The sequence below is a fragment of the Notechis scutatus genome, chromosome 2 (assembly GCF_049901735.1).
Source record: "Notechis scutatus isolate UNSWTSFEM ecotype Mainland chromosome 2, rNotScu1.2, whole genome shotgun sequence".
Lineage (NCBI taxonomy): Eukaryota > Metazoa > Chordata > Lepidosauria > Squamata > Elapidae > Notechis > Notechis scutatus.
The window spans coordinates 75,133,443-75,157,995 of record NC_142010.1 but is presented as its reverse complement, the minus strand read 5'-3'; the positions used below and the strand labels follow the sequence as shown (position 1 = coordinate 75,157,995).

Sequence of the window (24,553 nt, the reverse complement as noted above, 5' to 3'; positions counted from 1 at the left end):
CATTTCTACTAAGAGCCGTTCTATGATCATTCTAATTTGACCAAGTGGGAAGCAAGTGGATGAATTCTCAGTAATATTGTTTTCTGCACTATATCAGAGACATGCAGCTCCTGGCTTCCCAACATGATCCATGTTGTCAGTCATTTTGTGAGAGTGCTCACAATGTGCTCTTCACTTTCCAGAGACACTGTCCCCCCTTAAAAAAAAATCAGCATTAATAATTATCATGAAAAGCATTTCTTTAGGGACTTGCCAACCTGGTGGTGTCCGGGTCTGTTGAGTTACATTTGATAAGTTGAAATTGATAAAGCTGGAGTATATGATGCAAATCCTCTTCTGTGGTACAGAACCAATATCCAGATGTCTTTGTACTGAATGGCATTATAGTGCCCTTATTTCTAAATTGTTTATAAATCAATTTAAAAAATTTAAGGGTGATATTTGCTTATTAAATTTAGTTGCCACTTATCTTGCCCTGGAGCTACTCCAGGTGCTATGAGACAAGGCTCTTCTGGATCCTGAAAGTCAGAATTCTGTGATTAATAGGATTCATAGTAGGTTCTCTCTGCCTACACGAATAGGACAGGCTTGATTGGGATAAGATAATTCATCAGATAGCCTGGACCTTTGCCATTAAGGGCTTTAAAGGTTATCTTGAATTTCATTCAGAAGCAGTCTGGTAGCTGATGAAATTCATGGAGTATAGATGTAGTATGAGGCCATCTTAGGAATCCCCCAAGTCCCAAAGATGATGGAATTCTGTGGCCCAGTTTAAGTCTATCTTGTAAATTTAATGAAATAGGTTAGAATCTTATTTACTATGTTGAGTATAGCATTATGTTATAGAAATTTTTAAGATGGTAATAGAACTTAATTTGATTGTAAGCCTTTCAATTACAGGAAGTCCCTCAGTTAAGAACGTCCAACTTAAGGACAAGCCCTAAATACAAATAAGCTGCCTGTTACTGAAAATGGCAGATGGCATGGTGTTTCCTCATGCCCATAGTATGATGAAGTTGCACAATGCTTTTAGGAACCACTGAAGCAATGTGATGTTTTCATCAGTTTGTGAAAGTATTGTGTAGCTTCAAGATTTTGTCACCACCCAAGAAAGGACAATATTGTCTGCCATTTTTAGTAATACATAGTCCATTTGTAAGTACAAATTCTAACTTCCAGAATTTGGGTTAAAGACAGAGTTAGGGGTGGAACTCATTCTTAACCTGGGAACTTCCTATATATGGATTCTATTCTGAGAGCACATGCTATCAGTGCTAGTTTATATACTGGATATCATGGATTTCCTTCCTACACAGGTTTAAATCCCCAAAGTGGATTTTTATGAGCCATGGTGGCACAGTGGTTAGAATGCAGTATTGCAGACTAACTCTGCCTACAGCCAGGAGTTTGATCCTGCTGGCTCAGGATTGATCTAATCTTCCATCCTTCTGAGGTTGGTAAAATGAGGCCCCAGATTGTGGGGGCAATAGGCTGACATTTGTAAACTTCTCAGAGAATTCTGTAAAGCACTATGGAACTGTATATAAGCCTACATGCTACTGTTATTTACATTAAAAAGAAGCATTACTGATGGGGTCATCACTTACTAAGTTTTGAAGTTCTGCCACCAGGTTGAATTACAGTAGATGTGGTTCTCAGTGACCACTCAAAATGGTATTGAACAAGTGGCAGTTATCATCCATCCTTATACTCCTGTTGATTGCAGCATACTTGTAATTGCATAATTGGGAGCCAGCTTCTAGTTACAACATCTGAGTGTCCAGATTATCATTTGTGACCTTTGGTGGCTTCCTACAAGCAAAGTTAATGGGGAATCCAGCAGGAGGTTACCAATGGTGACACCCTCACTTAATGATACACAGTCATTTGCTTAACAGCAGCCATGAATGGTAGAATTTATGTTGCTAATCTGTGCAGTCATACGTTGCACTTTATGACTACATCACTTAGTGATGGAAATTCTGGTCCAAATTATTGTTAAGTGAGAAATGGCACAGTTTCTTTTTTAGGGAGCTCTAGAATATTCAAGATTTAATGAACATTCTTTTCATATTAACCTGATGCTTCATAATAATTCATTCATGACATTATTGTAAAGTTATAAGATGGGTTTTTATCTTTTATATCAGAATCCAATTGCTAAGCATGTTTCTTTCTAATTTCAGTTTTCAATATCATATAACCTATTGTTTATATCTGATCCCTACAATATAATGGTATTAGTTCAAACTAAACTGTCATGCATTCAAGTGATTTTAAGTAGGCATTTAAGCTGTTTAGCTTCATTAAATATTAGTTTAACAAAGGCAGACTTTTATACATGAACTATAATTGATAACTAAAATTATTCACAAATCATTTATTTATTTTGGTCAGTGTTGCCTTGTATGGGTCTTTGATAATAGATCTGGACTTCTTTGCTTATACACAATAACAGACTACAATAGGATAGTTCAGATATAGAAGCCAGGTCAAGCACAGATCCGGATTTCAACTTGCCTAGCCAAATCTGTCCTTGTAATATTGTTACAGAAGCTAGTAACCTAGTATCAACATGGATTGACATATTTCTTTTTTCTAAAATGATAATATTTTTGTGTTTTTTCAAAAAAACATATGGATATGTAGTTCAACCAGGTTTTAGGAAGTATTACATTAAATCATTTTTTATATTGTATAATTATTTTACATTGGTTTCTGAGCAAAAGAGTAAATGGGAAACAGTTTGAAATGCACTGTCCAAAAATAAATCAATATTATTTCAGCCCTTTAGATGCTGTCGTTGACTTTAGGATTGATGCCTCCAAGCAGATAATCTAGAATTCATTCAGAATATTAATATTTTTTGTCTATTTATTTAATTTGTGTAGCCCAGATATCTCACACATGTGACCCTAGTTGCCTCACAAAGTTTTTTTTTTAAAGCATAAGAAAAAACAACAGTAACAAAAAACAACAAAAACACAATTAAAAATAATTAACCATACAATGTAAAATGCAGGAGAGTATCATCCAACAGCTTTTAAACAACACAGCCATCTTAACAGTTCCATACCTCCTGGATCCCTAGATTAGAATCACGTCTACAGGTTCACCCGAAAGGCCAGTGAGGTAAGGCCAGTCTAAACTCAGGGGCAGTGATGTTCCAGAAAGCAGGTGCCAAGGTAGAAACGGGTTTTGTCCTGAGTGCCATCAGATGAAACTCCCTAATAGGCAGTATCCATAGTATTATCTCTTCTGCTGAATCTGATAGGATAAGTAGATGTAACCAGGGAGAGATGGTCCCTCAAATAACCAGTTAGTAAGAATACAAATAACTGGTTAGTGAGAATACTATGTTTCATATAGTGCTTACCCTAATCAACATATCTGTGGATAAATAACTATAGCTGTTTACTTGTATAATAGACAATTTTCTTACATTTATTTATTTACATTCACTGCTAGTATTTCAGTACCTCTTGATGTTTGCTAGTCCTGTTTATGTGTGTGTTTGATAGGAAAAGAATCAAGATGATCTTTCTTGTGTCTTGATTGTGGTTCACAATGAGAAACATATTGGTATTGGTATTATATAGTTAATTCACATAGTTAGCCCTCTAAGATTTTATCCAGATTATTGAATGTGAAAAGTTTAATTATTTCCATGTGAGCAAATTATATTTTACAAAGAATACTTTTGTTTCAATGATAACCATTTCTATGTGATTTTGAGATTGGGTAACCTATTATGGCAGTAGTATATATTTTCAAACTTTGCTGGTAAAGACCAGCAAAGTGGTCAGATCTCTGATAGATGGCACTGTTTCACTACCTAGGCAAGATAACTTTGATCAAAATATTGATAAAAATGAAGCATCTATTTAGGTCTTTTTGTGTGATCCACAGAAAGGAGAGGAAAGTATTTTGCTGGACTTTTCCTGAAGAAGAGATTAATTAAGAATTGATCTGTTATTGTTTCTCTCAGTGTAGATGAGGTAAAATGAGACCTTTTGTCACTTTCATGTATATTCTCTTGAGTGTATTAGAAGAACCTGAATGTGTGATAACTTTCCTTTCATATGAGATCTTTCTGGAAGTTAGAGGTAACTCCTATATTTTGGGCTGAATATGCAAAGCCAGTTTATAAGACTGAGGATTCTCATGTGCTTAAGGACCCTAAAGAGTGCCTGGGAAGAAGAAAATCATTTTTTAAAAATATGCCTGAATAGTGCTTGAGTTTTAGGATAATTTAATAAAATATGAAATAAATAATACATTAACTTAGCCAAATTTAACTTGCTAAACTTTAGATGTATTCAGATTTTTATGAAGATTTTGGCCTTCAGTTTTCAGTTGACCAAAGAAATGGTGATGGAGAAGCCAAGTCCCCTGCTGGTTGGGCGGGAGTTCGTGAGACAGTATTATACTCTGCTGAATCAAGCACCAGACTATCTGCACAGGTACAGTTTTCAACTTACCTTTGAAAGCTTTTCTAACAATAAATTAACCTGTTCCTCTGTTTGATATTTGCATATATCATAAACCTTGTGCTTCATTCCTTTTTCTTACACCAGCTTCTTACCATTACTTTTATGTTTTTAGCAATTTGCCTATTGCATTAAAGAACAACCACCCCTTAAAATTTGGTATTATGCAAGCAGATTTCTTATCTACATACTTTTTCTGTGCAGCTTTCAGATATGTTCTCAACAAATTGGATAATTCTTTGATGCAGATTTTAAAACGAACATGAACTGCTCTACTCCTTTCTACTACAGTTAATCCTAGTCTTATAGAATTAGAAATGTTTATTGGCCAAGTGTGATCTTTGGTGCCAATGCTCTCAGTGTGCATAAAAAGAAAAAAATACATTCATCAAGAATCATAAAATACAATACTTAGTGATAGTCATAGGTTACTAAATAAGCAATCAAATCATACTAGGAAACAAAACAATATAAACCGTAGAGATACAAAGCAACAAGGTTATAGTCATAAGTGGGAGGAGATAGGTAATAGGAAGGATGAGAAGAAAAATAGTAATACAGTGTTAGTAAATAGTTTGACAGAGTTGTGGGAATTAGTTGTTCAGCAGAATGATGGCATTTGGGAAAAAACTTGTGTCTAGTTCTGATGTGCAGTGCCCTATAGCGTCGTTTTGAGAGAAGAAGTTGAAACAATTTATGTCCAGGATATGAGGGGTCCGTAGATATTTTCACAGCCCTCTTCGTGACTTGTGCAGTATACAGGTCCTCAATGGAAGGCAGGTTGGTAGCAATTGGTTTTTCTGCAGTTCTAATTATCAGACATGATATTCTTCTGATTAAAATCGGAATTCCGATTTTTTTGGGAATCGCCCCCCCTTCTTCTCCTCCTTCCCCTCCCCTCGGAGGCCCGAGTCAGGAGTTGCTACCGCTGGCGCGGCTCTGCGTGGCTCCAGTCCCGCGTTGCCTCAGGAAGGGAAAGGCAAAGGAAGAGCCGCGGGGCGCTTGCAACGGCAGCAGCGGCTCCTGGTTTTGCCTTTCCTTCCCGAGGCAACACGGGACTGGAGCCGCGCCGGCGGTAGCAACTCCTGACAGCCCCAGCCAGATACCTGAGCGGAGCCCGGGAGGGCGGGCGGTGCGAGCGGAGGCCGCTGAGCGGCAGGAAAAGGGAGCTGGGCAGCGATTTCTTGGCGCGCGGTCTCTTGGCCGGCCCCAATTTTTTTTTCAGAGGGGAATATCATGCCTGAATTATCCGTTGAAGTCTGTGTCTGCCTTGTTTGGTTGCAGAGCCAAACCAGACAGTTATAGAGGTGCAGATGATAGACTCAGTAATACCTCTGTAGAACTGAATCAGCAGCTCCTTGGGCAGTTTGAGCTTTCTGAGTTGCCGCAGAAAAAACATTCTTTGTTGTGCTTTTTTGATTACATTTTTAATGTTAGATGTCCATTTTAAGTCTTGAGTTATAGAATCTAGAAACTTGAAGGTCTGTATTGTTGATACCGTGTTATCTAGTATTGTAAGAATAGCCAGAATTGGGGCCAAAATGGCATGTCAATTCTGGCTATTCTTACAATACTAGACAGTTAAGTAAAGCAGTCATTAAGTGAGATGTCATGTGGCTGCTTTGCTCAAAGACCACAATCCTGGCACTTTTGATTGTGATCATTAAGCGACAATCACTGATTGTGATAATTAAGGGAGAATCATGGATGTTAAGCAGATGAGTCCCAGGTAAGGAATGCGGAGGTGTTTCAGAGGGATGGGGAATACTCTAGGAGGTCTGGTATTCAGCTGGATCCTAAAGGGAGGCAGAAAAGCAACAATTTTTTTTCCTGAATTATTCCTGGTTTTAGCATGTGTAGCAAATGGCTGCAGGAGAAGCTGGGTCCAAAAAGGAGGCAGATGAGCAATGAAAAGGGTATGAAAAGAAGGTAGCAAAGGGACTGTGCTTTGGCTGCTGTGGCTGGCTGCAAGTTTGGTGAAGGACTAGGACAGAAGGTAGCTAGATGAGCCCCACAGTTTTGGGTTAGCTTGCTGCCCTGCAAGGGTAGGGTAGCAGGGGCAAAAGAACATAGAAGGGAGGAAGTCAGGTGAGTGCGGGAAAGTTGCAGCCTCCCCTGCATTCGTAAGTGTAGGCAAGGTAAATTTTGCCCAAATTTTGATCACATGACCAGGGGATCACTGCAACAACTGTAACTGGGTATGGGTCATAATTATCTTAGTTCAGTATTGTTACTCTGAATGGTCATAAGTAGAGGATGATCTTTATCACTTTTATTAGGAAAGATGCTACATTGTATTTTAGAGGTACTGTTCTGTGAAGTAAGATGCCTTTTTTCAAAAATCTCCATATTCTAGAATTCCCCTCAGCTTCATACCAAGGTAAAAATGGGGATAAATTGTTTTGAAATTTGAATACTAACCAGCCTAATTTGCATTTTTGTAACTAATATGCAGATCAGAAGGAAGCTATCGTTCAGGGTTTTTTTAATCTCATTCTTTTGTTACACTTGATGAAAAATACATTAGGAGAAATTCATAAATAATACCAGAAGAAGAGAATATATGTAGCTCAGGGTTGAACTGTGGAGTACTTGTTCTGAGCTTGGCTGTTTGTTTGCAAGCTTTTTGCTAGCAGACTGAATACTTTCTTCACTGATAGAAAGGAGAGGGATTTACTCTCTGTTTATATACTGTACTGCTCTTTCAGTGTTGGTGGGATGCTACTTTCTTTTTGGTAATTTCTTGAGTAGGCTGTTGTTTACTGCTTGATTGTATGTCTTTAATAATCACATATGTTGGAAATACATATGTAGTCATGTAATTCATGTACATTTCTTCATGTTTGGATAAAAGCAACAATTTTGGGGGGCATTTTCAGTAGCTTATTTAGAATTCAAGTTAACAGGTACCTGGATGAAGCAAACATGCAGCTTCATATTTTAAGTTTGCTATGTTTTGACAGAGCAAAAGTTGAAATATAGGTGTTTTAGTCTAGTGGAACAAAACTCAAAAGTGATGTAAGTATACAGACAGTATGAAACAATGGGAATTTGAAAAAGTCCTTTTCTTCATTTTTTATTTCAGTCACAAAATAGGTGAAATGGTAGACCATGCTATTCACTTGACCTAATTATATATCTAAAAATAATTTTTGAAAATAATAGAATATTTCCCTATTTTAAAAAATGAGAGAAATGTAATACTGCTCTCACTTGATGATGGAAAATCAGTTCTTTAAAATTAGAATCTGTTACCAGTGTCCCTGGTTTTTTCCCCCTCCAAGCTTGTTTAAATAAGCATTGAGGCACACAGCCAACATATTAACAGGACAAACAAAGCAAACCCCACTATAACATTTATTTCAATTAGGGACTTTCTCAGTCTGAAGATTTCCCTTCCTATAAAATACGTATGCATGTATTAATTATTTTAAATTCATCACCTTATGGGCACTATTTCCCCACTGATTTCAGCAAGATTAAATTACAGATTTTGGCTCAGAATTCTGCTTTATCTTCTTGGCACAAGCCAAGGTTGTTCTGTGCTGATGCTTTAGTTTAGACTGCAAGTAGCTGTTGTATTAAAAAAAAAAGAATGGTGGGTTCTGGTGCCTCTTGATTACATGAATTCATTATAACATACAGCACTAAGATACAAGAGCTTGCAAATAATGCTTAACTAAAAACCAGGAAACAAGCAAAAACTAATCAATTGCATTATTTCCAACTACAATTCCCACAAACTACTTTCTAATAGAATTGATGGAATTTGTAAGTTTTATATTTTAAATTGTATAAGTCTGATCCAGATAAATTTCCTGCAAAGAGCTGGAGGCTTTAGATACTAAAAAACTTAAAAGAGAGCAATTAATTGAACGTACTTAGAAGAGATATGTGAGGTTAATGAACTTATTTTCCCCAATTTTTAGTTTTTAATGTTTTTATTTATTTTTAGTTTTAGTTTTTATTGTGACAAGCCTAAAATAATATCAACATTCCTGCTGCATTTCTTACACATGGGAGGTGAAAGATTGAGCCTTACCAATATTTATTTGCAGAAATTAGTTTGGTAAATTGTTGTTTATCCATAGATCCAAATTAAATGAGCCTATATCTCTTGCTTCATGCCATCAGATAAAATGTTATGAAAATGCTCTTGGTAGATTGACATTGTATATAAATACAGTGTTTATAAATTATTGTCTCACAGATTTTATGGAAAGAATTCTTCATATGTTCATGGTGGCTTGGATTCCAATGGAAAACCAGCAGATGCTGTTCACGGACAGTCTGTAAGCATTTGTAAAGTTATTATGTAAGATGTCTAAAAAAATAGCAGTTTAAACTTGCAAATTGATTTTTAGACTGGGATGTGGTGATCAGGACTTCCTATTAGATTGGGCCTGCCAATAACAAGATGACATCAATTATTCTACATTCTTAGGCTTTAAACATCAGTATAGTCCCTGAGTGTCTTTTGGTTTTTGCTATGTTACTTTAGTTACTGTATACTTTTCAGGGACTTGGTTATACTTTACCTTGCTGTAGAGAATGAATTGAATATAGTGGCACAAATATAATTTAAATAGGAAAGCTTAATCAAATTATATTTTTTTAAAAAAAGATGATTTGGTTAACAGGAATAAATTTGGTCTCTTCCTTTTTAAAAAAATACTATGCTTATATTTGAACCTAAAATGGATAGTCTTCTGTTCAGTTTAGATCATATATGGAACACAATATGGTAGAAGTGGTTGGGAGGGGTTAAGAGCAGGAAAAAGGCAAAGCTTAGAGTTGTGATGGCGAACCTATGCCATGCATGTCGGAAGTGGCACACAGAGTCATCTCTCTAGGCATGCCAGCCATCGCCCATTACACTTCTGGGTTCCACATGGGTGCAGGCCAACTGGTCTTCGCACGTGCAGGAGCGCTGGAAACCAGAAGAGCAGCTCCCCAGAGTGCATGCACACGCCGGCCAGCTGGTCTTTGTGTGTGCATGTGCATTAGAAATTGGAAGACCAGGTGGCCAGCACACTTCTGGTTTCCTGCGCTCCTGCGCACGCGCTTCAGGAGCTGCTCTTCTGGTTTCCGGCATGTGTGTACTAAAGGTTAGCCACCACTGGCTTAGAGTCTTCCTTGAAAACTAAATCTTGACAGTGGCTGAAAGAAGGAGAGAGAAGCAGTGAAGGTAGTGGAAGCTTATTTTTTAGTGCAGAGATCATTACATTAAAGAATAGGCATCCAGGACAGGCACAAGTAGTGATGCCTGAGGAGGGGGAGACAGCAGAAGATGCTAGGGAAATGTGTAGGATAAGAAAACAGGGAGGGTGATCTAGTTTTTTAAATTTTTGGTTTAGTACTTTGAGATTTCTGTTGATTTTATTTCATGTGAAATCTGGAATAGTGAAAATGTACTGCGTTTTTCTACTGGGCTCCTGGCAATCTAAATGAACTTCAGAACTCAATGATTTGTTTTGGATTTAAAACAACCAACATATTTCTTGTTATGTACACGTCCATACTTTCATTTCCGAGAATCTTTTTTTTTAAATGATCCCAGTGTATTTTTCCTTTTCTCAATTTTATTCTTTAGGATATCCACAAGAAGGTGTTGTCACTGAATTTTAAGGATTGCCGCACAAAGATCCGCCACGTGGATGCTCATGCCACTATGAACGATGGTGTTGTTGTACAGGTTATGGGTGAGCTGTCAAATAACACTCAACCAATGCGGAGATTCATGCAAACTTTTGTTCTTGCCCCTGAGGTATGTAGCCAGGGAAATACTTGTCTATATTTTTGTATTTTAAATATTGCTGGGTTATTGTAAGATTTTTTTTCGCCATAAAAAATCTCTGTCTAACAAGTTGTAGATAAGAAATCTCACTGCCTGGCTTTTACCTGCTAAACCAAAAAACTACTTTGTTGCCAGGATATGTTTTACAAGGTGAAAAAGAAGAGAGAAATAGGGAATGAAAGAAATTAAAGGGCATGATTTAGGAAAAAAGGGAAGGAAATTAATTAAAAATAGTTTATTCCACTGTTCACTATATGAATTTATACTTCTCCATCTTTGAAAAAATCTTACTTGCATTTTTTCATCTGTATATCAATTCACATTGCCTATTGTTCTTTATATTTCTAATACTTCTTTCTGAATATTTTACCAATTCATTGAATTCTAACATTCTTAATATTCTCTTTTTATTTAGATATTCTTTACAGATGTGTTTTGCATTTAATACTCATTTCAGTATTTTTTTTCCAAACAGTCATTTATTGAAACAGACTTCATACTATTGCTGGCATTTTCAAGTCTTAAAATTTCTGTTTTCCCATTTTTAAGAAACATTCTCTCAAGATATTTAAATATGTCTGCTTTTACTTTTAACCTGCATGTATAACTTGTAAGTTACCCTTTTTGTTCAGAAACACATGAAACGAATGTCACATCCCCTTATTCCAATCTTGTCATTGGGGATTGTCTGGTTGCAATTTACAGCTGGAGACAGTGAAAAAGAAATTGTCCAGCAGGTTCCTTTTGCCATACTTTAGATCAGAATTACTATACCTCTAAGCTTCAAAGACTCTGTTGGAGTTACTTTGCTCACTATTCTGATACTCCTTCCCCAACCTTCCTGCTGCACTCTTCTTTACATGCCAGTTCCACATACCTGACTTATCCATCTTGCATGCTAAGTTCCCCAAATACTAGATGTAGCTCCTCAGAGAATTGACGTACATATAACCTTCCAAGACCAACATTGGAAAGCACAGTTTTTATCTACTGTCAGGAAGAAGTTCCTTTACCTTTAAATTGCCTTTAAAGTTCCACTACCAGGAAGCGGGTGATCTTAGTGGCAGCATTCTTTGCTGGTGAACTATTTGCACTTATATAAAGTTGCTCAGTTTCTTCATGAACATAGGCCAGCCATATTTTATGATTTTTTTAGTTAACAGCATGGAGTTTAAACTTCCCCCTCCTCTTTTATGCACTATTATTTCTTGCAGGAATTTTTTAATGCATTTTAATTCATCCACTGGCCATTTCACTTTATTCCACAACACATCCTTTTTGTATTTCCCATTGTTATGAAACTTCCTATACTTCTATAGCATTCTGTAATAGTTTTGGTCTTCCAAATAGCTTCCACACATCATTTTTCCTTTTACTTCAATTCTGTTGGGAGATAAATCTGTCATCTAATACTTTTTTCATGTAACACTCATAAACTCTTCCTCTAGTCCTCTTTCCTTCACTTTCTCTTTTTTTAACTTCATTTTCTTCCATGTTCAAGTTTCTCAAGATTATTCCTGACAAAAAAGTCTCACATTTGGAATCTTCCATAGCTTTTCTGTTTTTCACTAATTATCTCTATTTTATCATAAAAGGCCAACTATTCTTTTAGATTCAAATTCCTTCACATGCTATACGAATGAACAAATAGACTTGTGTATAGCAAATAATTTATTACAATTCACTAAGGAAAAACAATATTGTCACCAACCAATTCCTATTTTCATAGGGACCAAGAACAATTACTTCGACACCAATTCATGCTTCCTAATGTATATTTAAGCCTTTTCAGTTATTGTTAAATCTGTAAATTCATATCCACGCATGTAATCTCAGTTCTACTTCACAAGGTCACACCACCTTCATTTTGATCTATTTTTTCCTTGCTCTTTCTTAGTTTTACACAATTTTTTTATTTACTTGTTGTTTTTTTTAAATAAACTTTATTACGGTCACAGACCAGCAATAGACAAATTCACTGTTTGCAATAGTGTTAAAATATTATTATCAATAACAATAACAACAATAATAATAACAATAATAATAAGCAATAATGTCCCAATAATAAAATACATGGTATCAAACTTGTTTTTTTTAATGTGGAATCTTTCTTAAGGCTCTGCTTGTTGACAGAAGACCCACAAATGTTAATTCCCATTACCATTTTGAACCTTTCCTAACATTTTTTAGGAAGAGAAGGAGAGAATAGGTTAGGTTACTAACCATAATTATATCCTTGGCACATTTTGTCCATATGTCAGAAGAAAAGTATTCACACCATTCTAAATAACATTTAGGGACTGAATTTCAACCTAACATACAGTTTCTCATATTCATCAACCAAGTATGTTCTGACCCACTCAGGATGTTTCCCTTTTAGTGCTGTCCTGTGAATCCTGAAGTAGTACTCAGCAATTTCAGTTCTTGAGATTTTATTCTTAATTTCTTATGTGTAATCTGTTTCTGTAAATCAGACCAAGTTATCTTACCTTTCTAGCTCCAGACTTTAGTTGTTAATACACAAAAATGTACTATCTTGTTGACATGTAAGGAACATTTTGGCTGACTAATAGTATATGTGGCTAAAGTCAATCTTCCTATCTAGCAAGGCAAGCATATCACTATTATCACAAGAGATCAAAAACATGTCTACCATATTAGGATAAGATTTAAGTCTATTTTTTTTTTCTGGATTGTAATTTTTTTTCTGTGATGCTTGTCCAGATTTCAGTGTTAGATTAGTATTTAATCACATTTATATCCTGGTTTTTGTCCAGAAGCCTCTTGGAACGTTCTTTCTTTTCTAAGGACTAGACAGACCACAGCATAGAAGATAACTGTAATGCTTTATTATAGTACACACTTTCTCCAACAATAGGCTGTTGCTCTGAGTTAACTCCATCCTTCTAGGCTTTACAAGGTGATGTAGCCATGTAAATAAGTCTTTATTGCTTAGTCCTTACAACAGGTAAAGTGGAAACAAGCCATGATATCCTTTGTAAACAACTTGCATAGATAGATACGTAAGATATATGTGCAACTACTTTTTGAAGAGAATCTCAAAATACCAACAGAACACAATCAAGAATTTACAAAACGTATAATCAAAATCACCAATTGCTAATGCTTAGACTTTCTGACAATGCAGTTTCAAACTATGCATTTATAATATATAAAATTTTATATATTTCAACACTTTTTTTCTCACTTTAATGCATACATTGCAGCAATATATTTCAGATTGATAATGATTGAGCATTACTTTGTTGTCATAACAATTCTTGGAAATGTATTTTGTCAATGTTTATTATTAAAAGGATTTCCCCCAATGAATGAAGTCTCTAAATGACTTTTAAAAAGGAGATGTGAGTAGAAAGTAGGTGTCAGCCCCTTCTAGTAAAAAGCAAGAGACCAACTGCCAATCTAGTTCTCTTTTGGACCCCTTTTTTATGATTTCTCTCTGACAGAGTTTGAAATTTTAATTTTTAGATTATTACTATTTGTAATACCATGATGAATAGTTGAAATAATGTAAAAGAAAACAGTAACTTCTCTGGTATTAGTTATATGAATTTCCTTGGGCAGCTTCAGCAGCGGCGTTTGCCCCAGGAAAGTGGGGGCATGCAAAATATATGGTCATGGCTTTTCTTGCAGGAATGCTGTCTAATCGAAAAGTACATAAAATACCAGCTAATACAGGGGTGGGATTCTACTGGTTCGGCCTGGTTCTATAGAACCGGTTGTTACCATTCCTGGTAGTTCGGAGATCTGGTAAATTGGGCCTCTGGCTGGCCCCGCCTGTTGCCGCCAACTTCTCTGCTCCCTGCCCACGCATGTGCAACATCGTGCACATGTGTAACAGACTGTAGACTGCTTTTGCCCGCCCGCAAGACCAGCCATTGCTGCCTGCCTTCTGCGTCCCTGCCCAATGTGATGATCTCCCTGATGATCTCCCTGGGTGAGTGCCCCCACTACTTGCCTTTTGTTTCGCCCCTTCCCTCCCCCCCCCCACTTGCATTTTGCCGCCGCTGCCGGTCGCCTTCCCCCACCACCACTTGTATTCCGCTGGGGAACATGTGGAGAGGTTCCTGTTGGCTCTGCCAGGTCAGCGACTGCTTAACTCATCTGCTGCTCCAGCTGGGAGAGCGAGGGAGCCTCTCCTGAGAGCGAAAAACTTGCAAGTCCCCCTCCCTTCGGAAGAGCTCCCGTGCAGCAGAGAAGCATCCCTCTTTGCTGCCTGAGAGCTGTTTCCTTCCAAAGTTGCCACCTTTGGCCCCTCGGCCCCATCCCAAATCAGCCGAGACCGTACCGGCCCGGAGTGAAGCTGGCCTCTTTGAGCTCTCTCACTCGCCGCCAATCCCTGCTGGAGCCTCCAGACAGGCTTGAGTGATCTCAATCCTTTTCAGGGAGCTGACAGCACGGCGCGGTGCCAACAGCTATGGCAGCAAAGAGGAGAGCAGGAGGTGGCTTGCAATACAGCCCTTCCCAGGGGGTGAGCTTGACCTGGGTAAGGAATAAATAGGCAAAGCGAAACGAGTCAGCCCGCCTGGATGTCAATTCAGCCATGCTGGCTGGGAGAAAAGAGAATGTTCTTTTCCCCCTGGTGCTCCCATGGGTGGATCCTGCTGGGGGAATGCCCCGCCATTGCCGCCCTGGTATGCTCTGCTGCCGCCAAAACCGCTCAAGAAAACTCTCTGCTACTGGTGCAGTTCCGGGACACGCCGCCACCGCTTACCTTCCCACCCCACACCGCTCACCTTTTGCAGCAAAGGCCGCTGCTGCCGTGGCTGGGCCAAGCCAGCAAACTTTCCTTGGCGCTGTTCGCTACTTCTTTCATTTCTTCTTTTTGGAATCCAGGCTAGCTGAACAATCGCCAGGTGCGGTGAAAGCGTCCCTTCAGGCGACCCACCTCCTCTTCCTCGTGTCCGGAGGCTAGGGTGTGGGGGGCACATGCGCGGGGAGACGCTCCTCAAGCAAGTGCCAAAACACAGTAAAACCGGGGGTGTAGTGGGCGGCTGCTTGCTTGAGGTAATCAGTTGATTAAGTGAATCTGGCTTCCCCATTGACTTTGCTTGTGAGAAGATTACAAAAAGTGATCACATGACCATGGGATCAATGGTCATAAGTATGAACTAGTTGCCAAGCATCTGGATTTTGATCACATGATCTTGGGGATGCTGCAAAGGTTTGTAACTATGAAAGATGGTCATAGTCCACATTTTTCAGTGCCGTTATACCTTTGAACGGTCACTATACAAACTGTTCTAAATCAAGGATTTACCTGCAGGTGATTTTGGGATGACAGAATGAAATCAAATATAGAAGGTGAGCAAACTACTGAATTTTATTTTTCACATTGTATTGTCTACAGGGATCAGTTGCAAACAAGTTTTATGTCCATAATGACATATTTCGCTACCAGGATGAAGTTTTTGGTGACTTGAATGCTGAACCTCCAGAGGGTGAGCTCCAAAACTTAATTTCATGTTTATGACAGTGATTTTTTTTTATTTTGTTAATAATTCCTTTAAATAGTGAAATGGCCAAATCATGACTTGCTTGCATAATTTAACGATGCCTTTGAATAATAAAAAGGTAGGATATCTTTCAAGTCTTAATTAATTGTCCATGCTGTTGTACATGGTAGCATTATACAAGTGGTCACTGTTAACCTTCTGGTGATTTTACTTTGTAGTCTAGTTTACAGCCCTGGGAATCCCTGTGTGACTCTGCTTAGGTATAAAGCCTAAATGCAGCACCTGTTGATATTTCCAAAGAGGAAGCAGAACTAAAGTTACAATAATACTGAAAATCAGTGAAAAGATATGAACTAGAAAAAAGGATAATACTACCAAGAACTTCTGTACCAGGATTTTGATATGGATTTTACTATGGATGAAAACCAGAGCAAACCTGAACCTCTTTCCCGTGTGTGCATCTGGCCACATTATTATCAATTAAAAATGTACATATACAATTTATACACATATTTAGTAAGTCGTGAAAGATTGAATGAACATTATGAGCTGTCCTTAATGTGTACAAAGTAGGATGCAGAGTTGTTTTTCTCCCTCACCAGAATCTGAAGAAGAGGCAGAAGAGCCTGAGGAAAGGCAACAGACTCCAGAGGCAGTTGCTGATGATTCAGCAGCTTACTATGAACAGTCTGTCAGGTAAATCAGCCGGACACTCCAGTTACCCTGTTTTTTGTTGGTCTAGCTGAAATAAAAGTTCAGTTCTCAGAAAATCCAGTATTATCTCACTTTTGTTTAAAAGTTGCCTCTCATAGCTCTGCTGACAGATAATAGAAAGTTCACTGTTAATTTTAGAGTCAAATTTTCACCATTCATTAGTAATTCATTAGTAATTAGTAATCTTGTTCTTAGAATACGTAAACACCTATCAATTCTTTTCATTTTTAGAAATAATGTATTTGGAAGTCATTTTCCATATGTAGTATAAGGAAAAGAGATTGAATGATTTAAAAAAAAATGTTTTAAATGATGGAGGTATTGCTGATTTTATCAAAGAAAACATTTTTGTGTGCCAGTATAGAATTGAATTAAATTATTATATTGAACATTTTTATAAATAACTGAACATTTTATAAATACCCCATAGTGTAGGGTTTAGAAACTGAAGATTCTGTTATTGAACTTGCATAGACAAATTGCTGACTATAATGAAAAGGTCTTTCGTCAGCAGCAATGATTTGGAGGAACAGCTTGAAGAACCAGTTGTAGAACCAGAACCGGAACCAGAAGCTGAGCCTGAACAAGAGCCTGAAGTAGAAGTTCAAGAAGAAAAACCTGACCTAGTGGTAGAGGAAGCAGCTCCTGAGGAAGCTATTGAGAAGAGTCCTTCTCCAGTTCCTGCAGATCCAACACCTGTTGTGCAAGAAGACTCTAGAGTAATACAAAAATTTTCTCTTATGTTGTCTTTCCATAAATTTGTTCTTTTACCTTTTTTTTCTGTTAAAAAATGTTCATTTGCAAGAGGATCCTGCAAATTATTTTTCTGGCTTTTAGTTCCCTAAAGTTGCACCACTAAGTTAATTAACTGTTAAATCTGTTTTTAATGCTGTGTCGCTCAATCTAATAATACCCTTAAAATAGAGTATGAACTTAAAGCACTACCAAAATCCTCACATTTTTTTCTTTATAGTTATAAGTTGTTTTACTTTCAGCTCATTGATGAAATGATAACATCTCCATAGATACCAGTGGCAAATTTATCATATTTCTGGCAACCAACCAGTGGTTGAGGAAATTTGAAACAGCTAACTGCAATCCGTTACTGTGACCTACAGTGTGATAATGAGCTTTCTCTTAAGTCCTATTTGCAGATAAGAGATTATTGTTATAGAGCACAGAACTGTGTAACGTATCATGTCTTCGTTATAGTTAGTCATTTGGCTGATGGAAAGCTCTCCATAGTGGGGAGGAACTCAGATGTAACCATCAATATTTGTATCTAAATGTAGTATAAGAACCAAATGTCTATAAATCTTCCCATTTATGATTTAGCTATGCAAGTTTTATTCTTAACTACTGAGATAATTTGAAAGAAAAATTTAAATGGTCACAAATATTAAATACTGAGTGTATTCTTGTCATGTAAATAAATGAGACTGTGTGCCAGTGGAATTAAAAAAGTAGAAGTTGAGAGGGGCATCTTTGAAGGTCATAAGTATCTTGTACAGTATTGTTAATAAAGCTCTTTTTTTCCAGACATCTTCATGGGCATCAGTGACCAGTAAGAATTTACCACCCAGTGGAGCAGTTCCAGTATCAGGCATACCACCCCATGTTGTCAAATTGCCTACATCACAGGTAGGAACCACCTACCAAATTCATGCAAGAGTAATCAACAAATTTAATGCAATCTAAAGATGCCATGAATTTACAATTAATTTGAATTTTTAGCACTAGTTGATTATTGTTTATGGAGTGTTCAGCATAGGTGGCAAATGGCATTCTCCTTCCTTAAACCAGCAAACTGCTGAAGCTGCACCATGTTTTCATGAATGCTGAAAAACACTGAAAATAGGCCGTCTATTAAAAATATGCAGCTTTAGCAGTTCATGAAAACATTGCACAACTTCAGCTGTTCATTGGCTTAAGTAAGGGGAGTGCCCTGTGCCATTTTTAGTAATCGGCATCCTTGCTAAGTTATCTGTAGGTTGGATGTTCTTAACTCGGGGATTGCCTGTACTTTTGAAACACAGTATTAAAAGGAAGCAGTAATGGATTTCACATCCATTTTATTGGCTCGCCCACTCCCAATAACATTAGTCTCTTTCTAAAAATCTTCAGGAGAAAATTTGATTAAGAAGAATAGGAATGGTCTTTTTTTGTTTTAGTTAAAAATACTAGGCTCTAGAGCAGGGGTCTCAAACTCAATTTACCTGGGGGCCGCTGGAGGCAGAGTCTGGGTGAGGCTGGGCCGCATAAGGGATTCCACAAAAATGACTTCGTTTCCGCTTCTGCGTGACATCATTTCCGCTTCTAGTCTCCTCCTCGGCCATACAGAACAAACACGCAGAGAAGGAGGAGAGCAGCTGGCCAGTTGGGGGAGGCTTCTTGTGCTGCGAAAGAGACGGCTAATGATCTCCGGCTCTGCTCTGCTTCTCCAACATCCGGCACCGCCCTGTTCTGTGTGCTGGCTGCTCGGACTTGCCGGGCCCGAATGTCAGCCACGACGAGTTACGGCGGGCGGGACTTCCTTCAGAGGTCCATTCCCCCTGCGGGTCGCACTAATATTATGCTTTCATATCACGGTGGGGGCCACAGGATATCGTCCTGCGGGCTGCGAGTTTGAGACCCCTGCTCTAGAAGGTTTTGCTTTTAGCTATATAATTGTTTCTTAGCCATACATTTGGACTTGTTTTCTATTTTTCTTCAACCCCCTCATAATTTTGAAGAGGCACTGCCACATTAAAGATTAAATGCAACTAACTATTGCTATTCTCACCAGAAATGGATGAAAAATACTGTGGAAAGGAAGCATTTGTCATCAGTGCTTCCAACTCAGTATAGCTTCTTTAGGCTTCAACGGCAAGTGTGTTAAGTGAAAGAAAGGGATTAATTTTCTTAATTCCATTTTTTAAGCTTGTTTTCCTTCTCTTCCACAGGTTCCTAATTGTTACAGTCAGAATAAATTTTAATTTTGTTTGTCTTCTGTACTCATTTTGTGCTGATACATTTTTCAGCCCCGTCCTGAATCTAAGCCTGAATCCCAAACTCCACCACAGAGACCTCAGCGGGACCAGAGGGTGAGAGAGCAACGGACAAACATCCCACTACAAAGAGGCCCTAGAACAAGTAAGAAAACCAAATTCTGTATTTGGTATATAGGAAAATTGTATGGTGGTGATATTGTATGGTTTTTAAAAGAGTTCAGTATCGAAATAAAATTATTAAAACATCCCAACTCCTGCGCTTAAGTTAAAAAAATGCAAAAATATTTCTTAAAGAGTTGGAAAGAATATAAGACCAAATTATTTATATGTAGACCTTTTATTCTACTTCAAAGGCTTTGGTAAGATGCCACTTGCATGTTAACAATAAAGCCTCTTAAATAGGAATAAATGGATCAATTGTTGTAATTTCACTTGTCTAATTAATAACCAGCATTTCTTTTACTGTAAACAAAGATTAAGATAGACGCTGTTTCATTTTCTTTAATATCATGATATTCTTACACCTCAATTCTCTTATTTAAGTACGGGAAGGAGAACAAGGTGACATGGAAACCAGACGGATTGTGAGGTACCCAGACAGTCAACAGCTCTTTGTAGGGAACCTTCCTCATGATGTTGATAAATCAGAACTAAAGGACTTCTTTCAAAGTAAGCTGTGAACATTGCTTTTCTATTGGTTGGAGCTTGCTATTGGTGGCGGTTTAAAAGTACATGCTTATTTTCACAGAACAGTCTAATGTATGATCAAAGAACTTGCAAACTCTCTTGCAGGCTATGGAAATGTTGTAGAACTGCGTATCAACAGTGGAGGAAAACTGCCTAACTTTGGATTTGTGGTATTTGATGATCCAGAACCAGTTCAGAAGATCCTTGGCAATAGGGTACATTAAATTCAAATTAATAAAACTTTCAAGTGATTTGGCCATGTTGAAATTGGCTAAATATCTATCCTTTTGAAATAAAACAGAAAATATTTGTATTAAAAACAAAAGTTAATCACCGGAATGCTTCTGCTTTTATGTTGGCAAATGATTGCTAAAGTGGAATTAACAAGAGTGGTACATAGCTACCGTAGTTAGATTTTGCTGCATTAATTTGCAGTAGTCATTTAAAATAATTATGAAATATCAATTTCATATTCTATAATTATTCTGAAGAATTTTTAAAAAAATGCTTATATATTAGGATAGTTGGGTACTTTTTGAAACCATAAATAGTAAATGTGAGGATAGTTCATCAGTTTAATGAATAATTTTGGATAGCTGGATTTCTTGGACTCCACGTACAAAATTGTTCTCTTGGATTTTCAGGAAGCCCTGAAGGACAGAATAGGAAATACAATAGCCTATCTCTCCTAAACAACACTCGATTATATGTTGAAATAGGATCAATCTGATTGGCAGGGGAGCATCCAGTGTTTTTACGTTTTTGCACAAGAGCTTCATGAGTAATCCGAACATATTAAAAAAGATACATGGACTGCAGAGTGGTTTGAATTCACAGAAACAACATATATCTATTTTGAAACATTATCTTTTAGCCTTTTGAAAGATTAAATGAATTAGGTTGCGCTCCCCAGAAAGAACCTGGTGAATCTAGTGAGTCTTACTTCTCAGTAGACTTGGATTGCAATTCTGTTGTTGACTGTTCTGAATGGCTCTCTTTGGTCTCTTGATATTTCTCTCTTTTCTCTTGCAGCCAATCATGTTCAGAGGAGAAGTGCGCTTGAATGTAGAAGAGAAAAAAACTCGAGCAGCCAGGGAGGGTGATCGTCGAGACAACCGACCCCGTGGGCCTGGTGGCACCCGTGGGGGGCTGGGAGGTGGGATTCGAGGCCCTCCACGTGGAGGAATGTCTCAAAAACCAGGATTTGGCACTGGAAGGGGCATCGGGCAACGCCAGTGATTAACGGATGATGAGAGGAGACAAACCCTTCTTCCTGCAGATTTGTGAATTTCAGCCTTGGGTATCTTGGAATGTGGTCCTACCCTGTTATAGACTGCTACGTTTGATACAATTTTGGCTCATTTTGTTTGTGTTTGGTTTTGTGATTTTTCTTCCTAGTCCTTGTCCCAGATTCCAGCTTTGTGGAACAATATTTCAGGAAAAGATGGATTTTAGAAAGAATTACCAAATCCTTGCTCGCTCGCTGCAGACATATGGACTGGATATATATATATTTTTTTGGTACCAGTGATTTTTCCTAATGGAAGTGTGGCGCTTTTCTTTTTTCCTTACTGACGTGAGGTGCGCTTTAGTCAGTGGAATTACCCTTTTTACCTGCATGTGTTCTGGAGCCTATAGGAAAATCTAGCACCTGACAAACATTTCAAGGGCAGGGAAATCCGTATACCCCTTGGGAGGTGGGGTCATAGGACCTCTTCGTTCCCAGTCTGGAGATGTTGCTGTTTGGAAATCGACGTTACCCTTTTTTTTTTTTTTTTTTTGTGGCGTTGTAAAAGTGGAATAAAGGGTATTCATAGAATATTTTCTTTTGGTACATGATCACGAAAAGGAATTCTCACTACTGTTTTACCACTTACAAGGATTGTGGGATAGGTTTTAAATGTCTAGAACTTGACTCTTTAAAACACTCTTCCTGAACTTGTAAAAAAAAATTTTTTTTATTGAAATAGGGACTTTTTCATGTTTAGTTTGTATTTGTATTAAAACCGAAACAAAATTGTTGTGCCTTCTATTTATCTCTCATTCCAGTCTTGGCAAATTGTTAAAAAAATAAAAAAGTATAGATTTGCTTTATTCAGTTTTGGAGTATGTCGAAATCTTTCACGAGATTTTTGTCCCTTTCTCATTGTCACATGTCTTTATAGTTGCACAGATATATATATATATATATATATATATATATATATATATATATATATATATATATATATATATATATATATATATATATATATATATATATATATATATATATTATATATATATATATTTGTGTAATGCTTTTGAGAAGTTTCAGAGGCCCAGCTATGTATTGACATTGTCTTTAGCTCTGAAGTTGAGTGCCTTCCACAATTACATGACTGTGGGAAATTAAATCATAAACCTTTTTAATACGCACATGTTCAATTTACAAAGTATGTTGCTATGTGTTAAGACTTAGATTGGCTTTAAAATAAGCTAAGCTAATAAGGGGGAAATGATAAACTCCAATTTCTGATAATACCCATTTTTCACTGTGATTATATTCGTGGCATTGGATAAGCTATGAAACATCTGTCTTTGCTGAATGTATAGAAAAGAAAAGAATATTGCCTACAGGCAAATGGAAAAATAACATTGTGGCTCTGGGGAGTGCCTTGATAGTCTTTTCCACTATATATTAATACCATCACACTGTGCATGGCCTCTAGAACAGGGGTCCCCAACCACCGGTCCGCGGACCGTACCGTCCATCGAACAAGTCCTACCGGGCCGCTGGTTGCTGGCGCCGCCATCTTTTTGATGAAAAAGCTTCGGTGAGCTTTTCCGGTAGAAAGCCATTTCTACCCGGAAAAGCTCATCGAGCAGCGCCGCTCTTTTTGATGAAAAAGTGCTTCTGGTGACCTCACCGGAAGCACTTTTTCATCAAAAAGATGGCGGCGCCAGCTGATGCCAGTACCGGGCGCGGCGCCCAGCTGATGCCGTACCGGGCCGTGGCATAAAAAGGTTGGGGATCACTGCTCTAGAAAATCCAACTAATACCTATTTAAAAGCAGTATGGCTGGTGTAACCATATTAATTAATTTAGAATACAGCTGAATATTGTTCATGGACCACCATACTAGAGAATTTTAAAATTATAATTTTTATTGAGATGGTGACACCTGTTGGCATGCTGCAGCTGAATTCAGTGTTTATTGGTATTCTGTGATTGATAAAGGAGACAAATTATCTTTTGATAGTTTTAAACTTAGATTTGTAATTAAAAGCTTTGGGGAACTAAGATTTAAGCATAAGAGGCTGATTTAGTAGCTATCATGAATCATGCTATAGCAGGGGTGTCAATCTTGTGGCCCACGGGCCGGATGTGTCCTGTGCTGGCCATGCCTGCCCCCATTTTAGCGAAGGGGAAAAAAGTTGTGATATGTCACATGCAGGACGATGCCAGTTTGATACCCCTGTATTCCAACATTTTGCTCTGGACCGAAATTTGTTCCTTGAATGTCCATTTTAATTTAAGTAAATTGCATTTGGTATATTGTTTAAGGACATGGCAGCAGTATAAATGAAACGTAACTTCTATCCAGTCTTTTTTTTTTTTTTTTTGCAATGAGCAATTAACATTTGGAAAGGCCATAAACAAGTGTTAAAGTATTACCTAGCGAATAGCATGTAGAAGAATAGAGTTGATGACAGTTGATGAGGGAAAAGCCTTTAGATTAATAGCTACTGATGGCTTTATTCTCCACTGATCTATTCTGTGATTGTGTGCTACATTAATATGTATGTCAAATTACATGTGAAAAGGACTCCATACTGAATTATTTTAAACAAACCTGGTGTCTTCCCCCCCTCCCCTTGCCCTGCCTTCTGCACCCAAGTAGCACCACATTCTAACATTTCCTTGTATGATATTTGTGCTTTCCTTGATCGTTTTGCTTAGTCCTTTTTGCATCTTTACTGGTTCTTGAATAATATTGTAATCTATATGCACTAGATGTGTTCAGTGTATTCAGTTGTTTCTTTCTCCCTGTAGCCACAAATTATTTTACCTTTTACTGTGCTGCCCATCACAAGACATGTTTGCCACCTATATCTCCCAGTTAATGCTGTATTAAATGTGAACAATTAGTTTTTGTTTAAATTTGGGCAATATTAGCATGCATTTCTAAAATTTGGAGATAACTTCTTGGAACTGCTGGTTATTTTCCCAACCAATGCATTAAATTGTGAGTCAACTGCTAAACTCATTGCTCAGCCTTAACTTCAGATCATTTATGAACAGTGTAAGGCATGCCTGCTCAAATTCTTTGAATTAGTTTGGTTACTTTCCTATCTTGTAAACAATCATTTTGTAAAAGACATTTTGTCAAAGAACAGCAAATATTTCAAAACTAA

At 37.5% G+C, this 24,553-nt stretch overlaps 1 protein-coding gene and 1 long non-coding RNA gene across 11 annotated transcripts in view; one reads left to right on the top strand and one right to left on the bottom strand.

The window, feature by feature from the left end:
• Positions 1-22,249, top strand: part of G3BP1 (G3BP stress granule assembly factor 1) — a 27,742-nt gene extending 5,493 nt beyond the window's left edge. For 3 of the 10 annotated variants that reach the window (XM_087955122.1, XM_026685939.2, XM_087955119.1), the window contains 11 exons: positions 4,350-4,463; positions 8,701-8,782; positions 10,084-10,257; positions 15,659-15,749; positions 16,367-16,460; positions 16,993-17,197; positions 18,018-18,119; positions 19,499-19,610; positions 20,012-20,137; positions 20,261-20,370; positions 21,188-22,249. In XM_087955122.1, the coding sequence (XP_087811248.1) occupies positions 4,369-4,463; positions 8,701-8,782; positions 10,084-10,257; positions 15,659-15,749; positions 16,367-16,460; positions 16,993-17,197; positions 18,018-18,119; positions 19,499-19,610; positions 20,012-20,137; positions 20,261-20,370; positions 21,188-21,394 (1,398 nt within the window). In that variant the 5' untranslated portion in view covers positions 4,350-4,368 and the 3' untranslated portion in view covers positions 21,395-22,249. Of the gene's footprint in view, positions 1-4,349; positions 4,464-8,700; positions 8,783-10,083; positions 10,258-15,658; positions 15,750-16,366; positions 16,461-16,989; positions 17,198-18,017; positions 18,120-19,498; positions 19,611-20,011; positions 20,138-20,239; positions 20,371-21,187 lie in introns of all 10 variants that reach the window. The other 7 variants (XM_026685946.2, XM_026685914.2, XM_087955118.1 and 4 more) reach the window with 3 other exon arrangements.
• Positions 21,328-24,553, bottom strand: LOC148132088 (uncharacterized). The gene is made up of 2 exons (XR_015747575.1): positions 23,174-24,553; positions 21,328-22,860 (listed from the first exon to the last, which is right to left on the bottom strand). It is a non-coding gene; the product is annotated as an uncharacterized LOC148132088 (long non-coding RNA).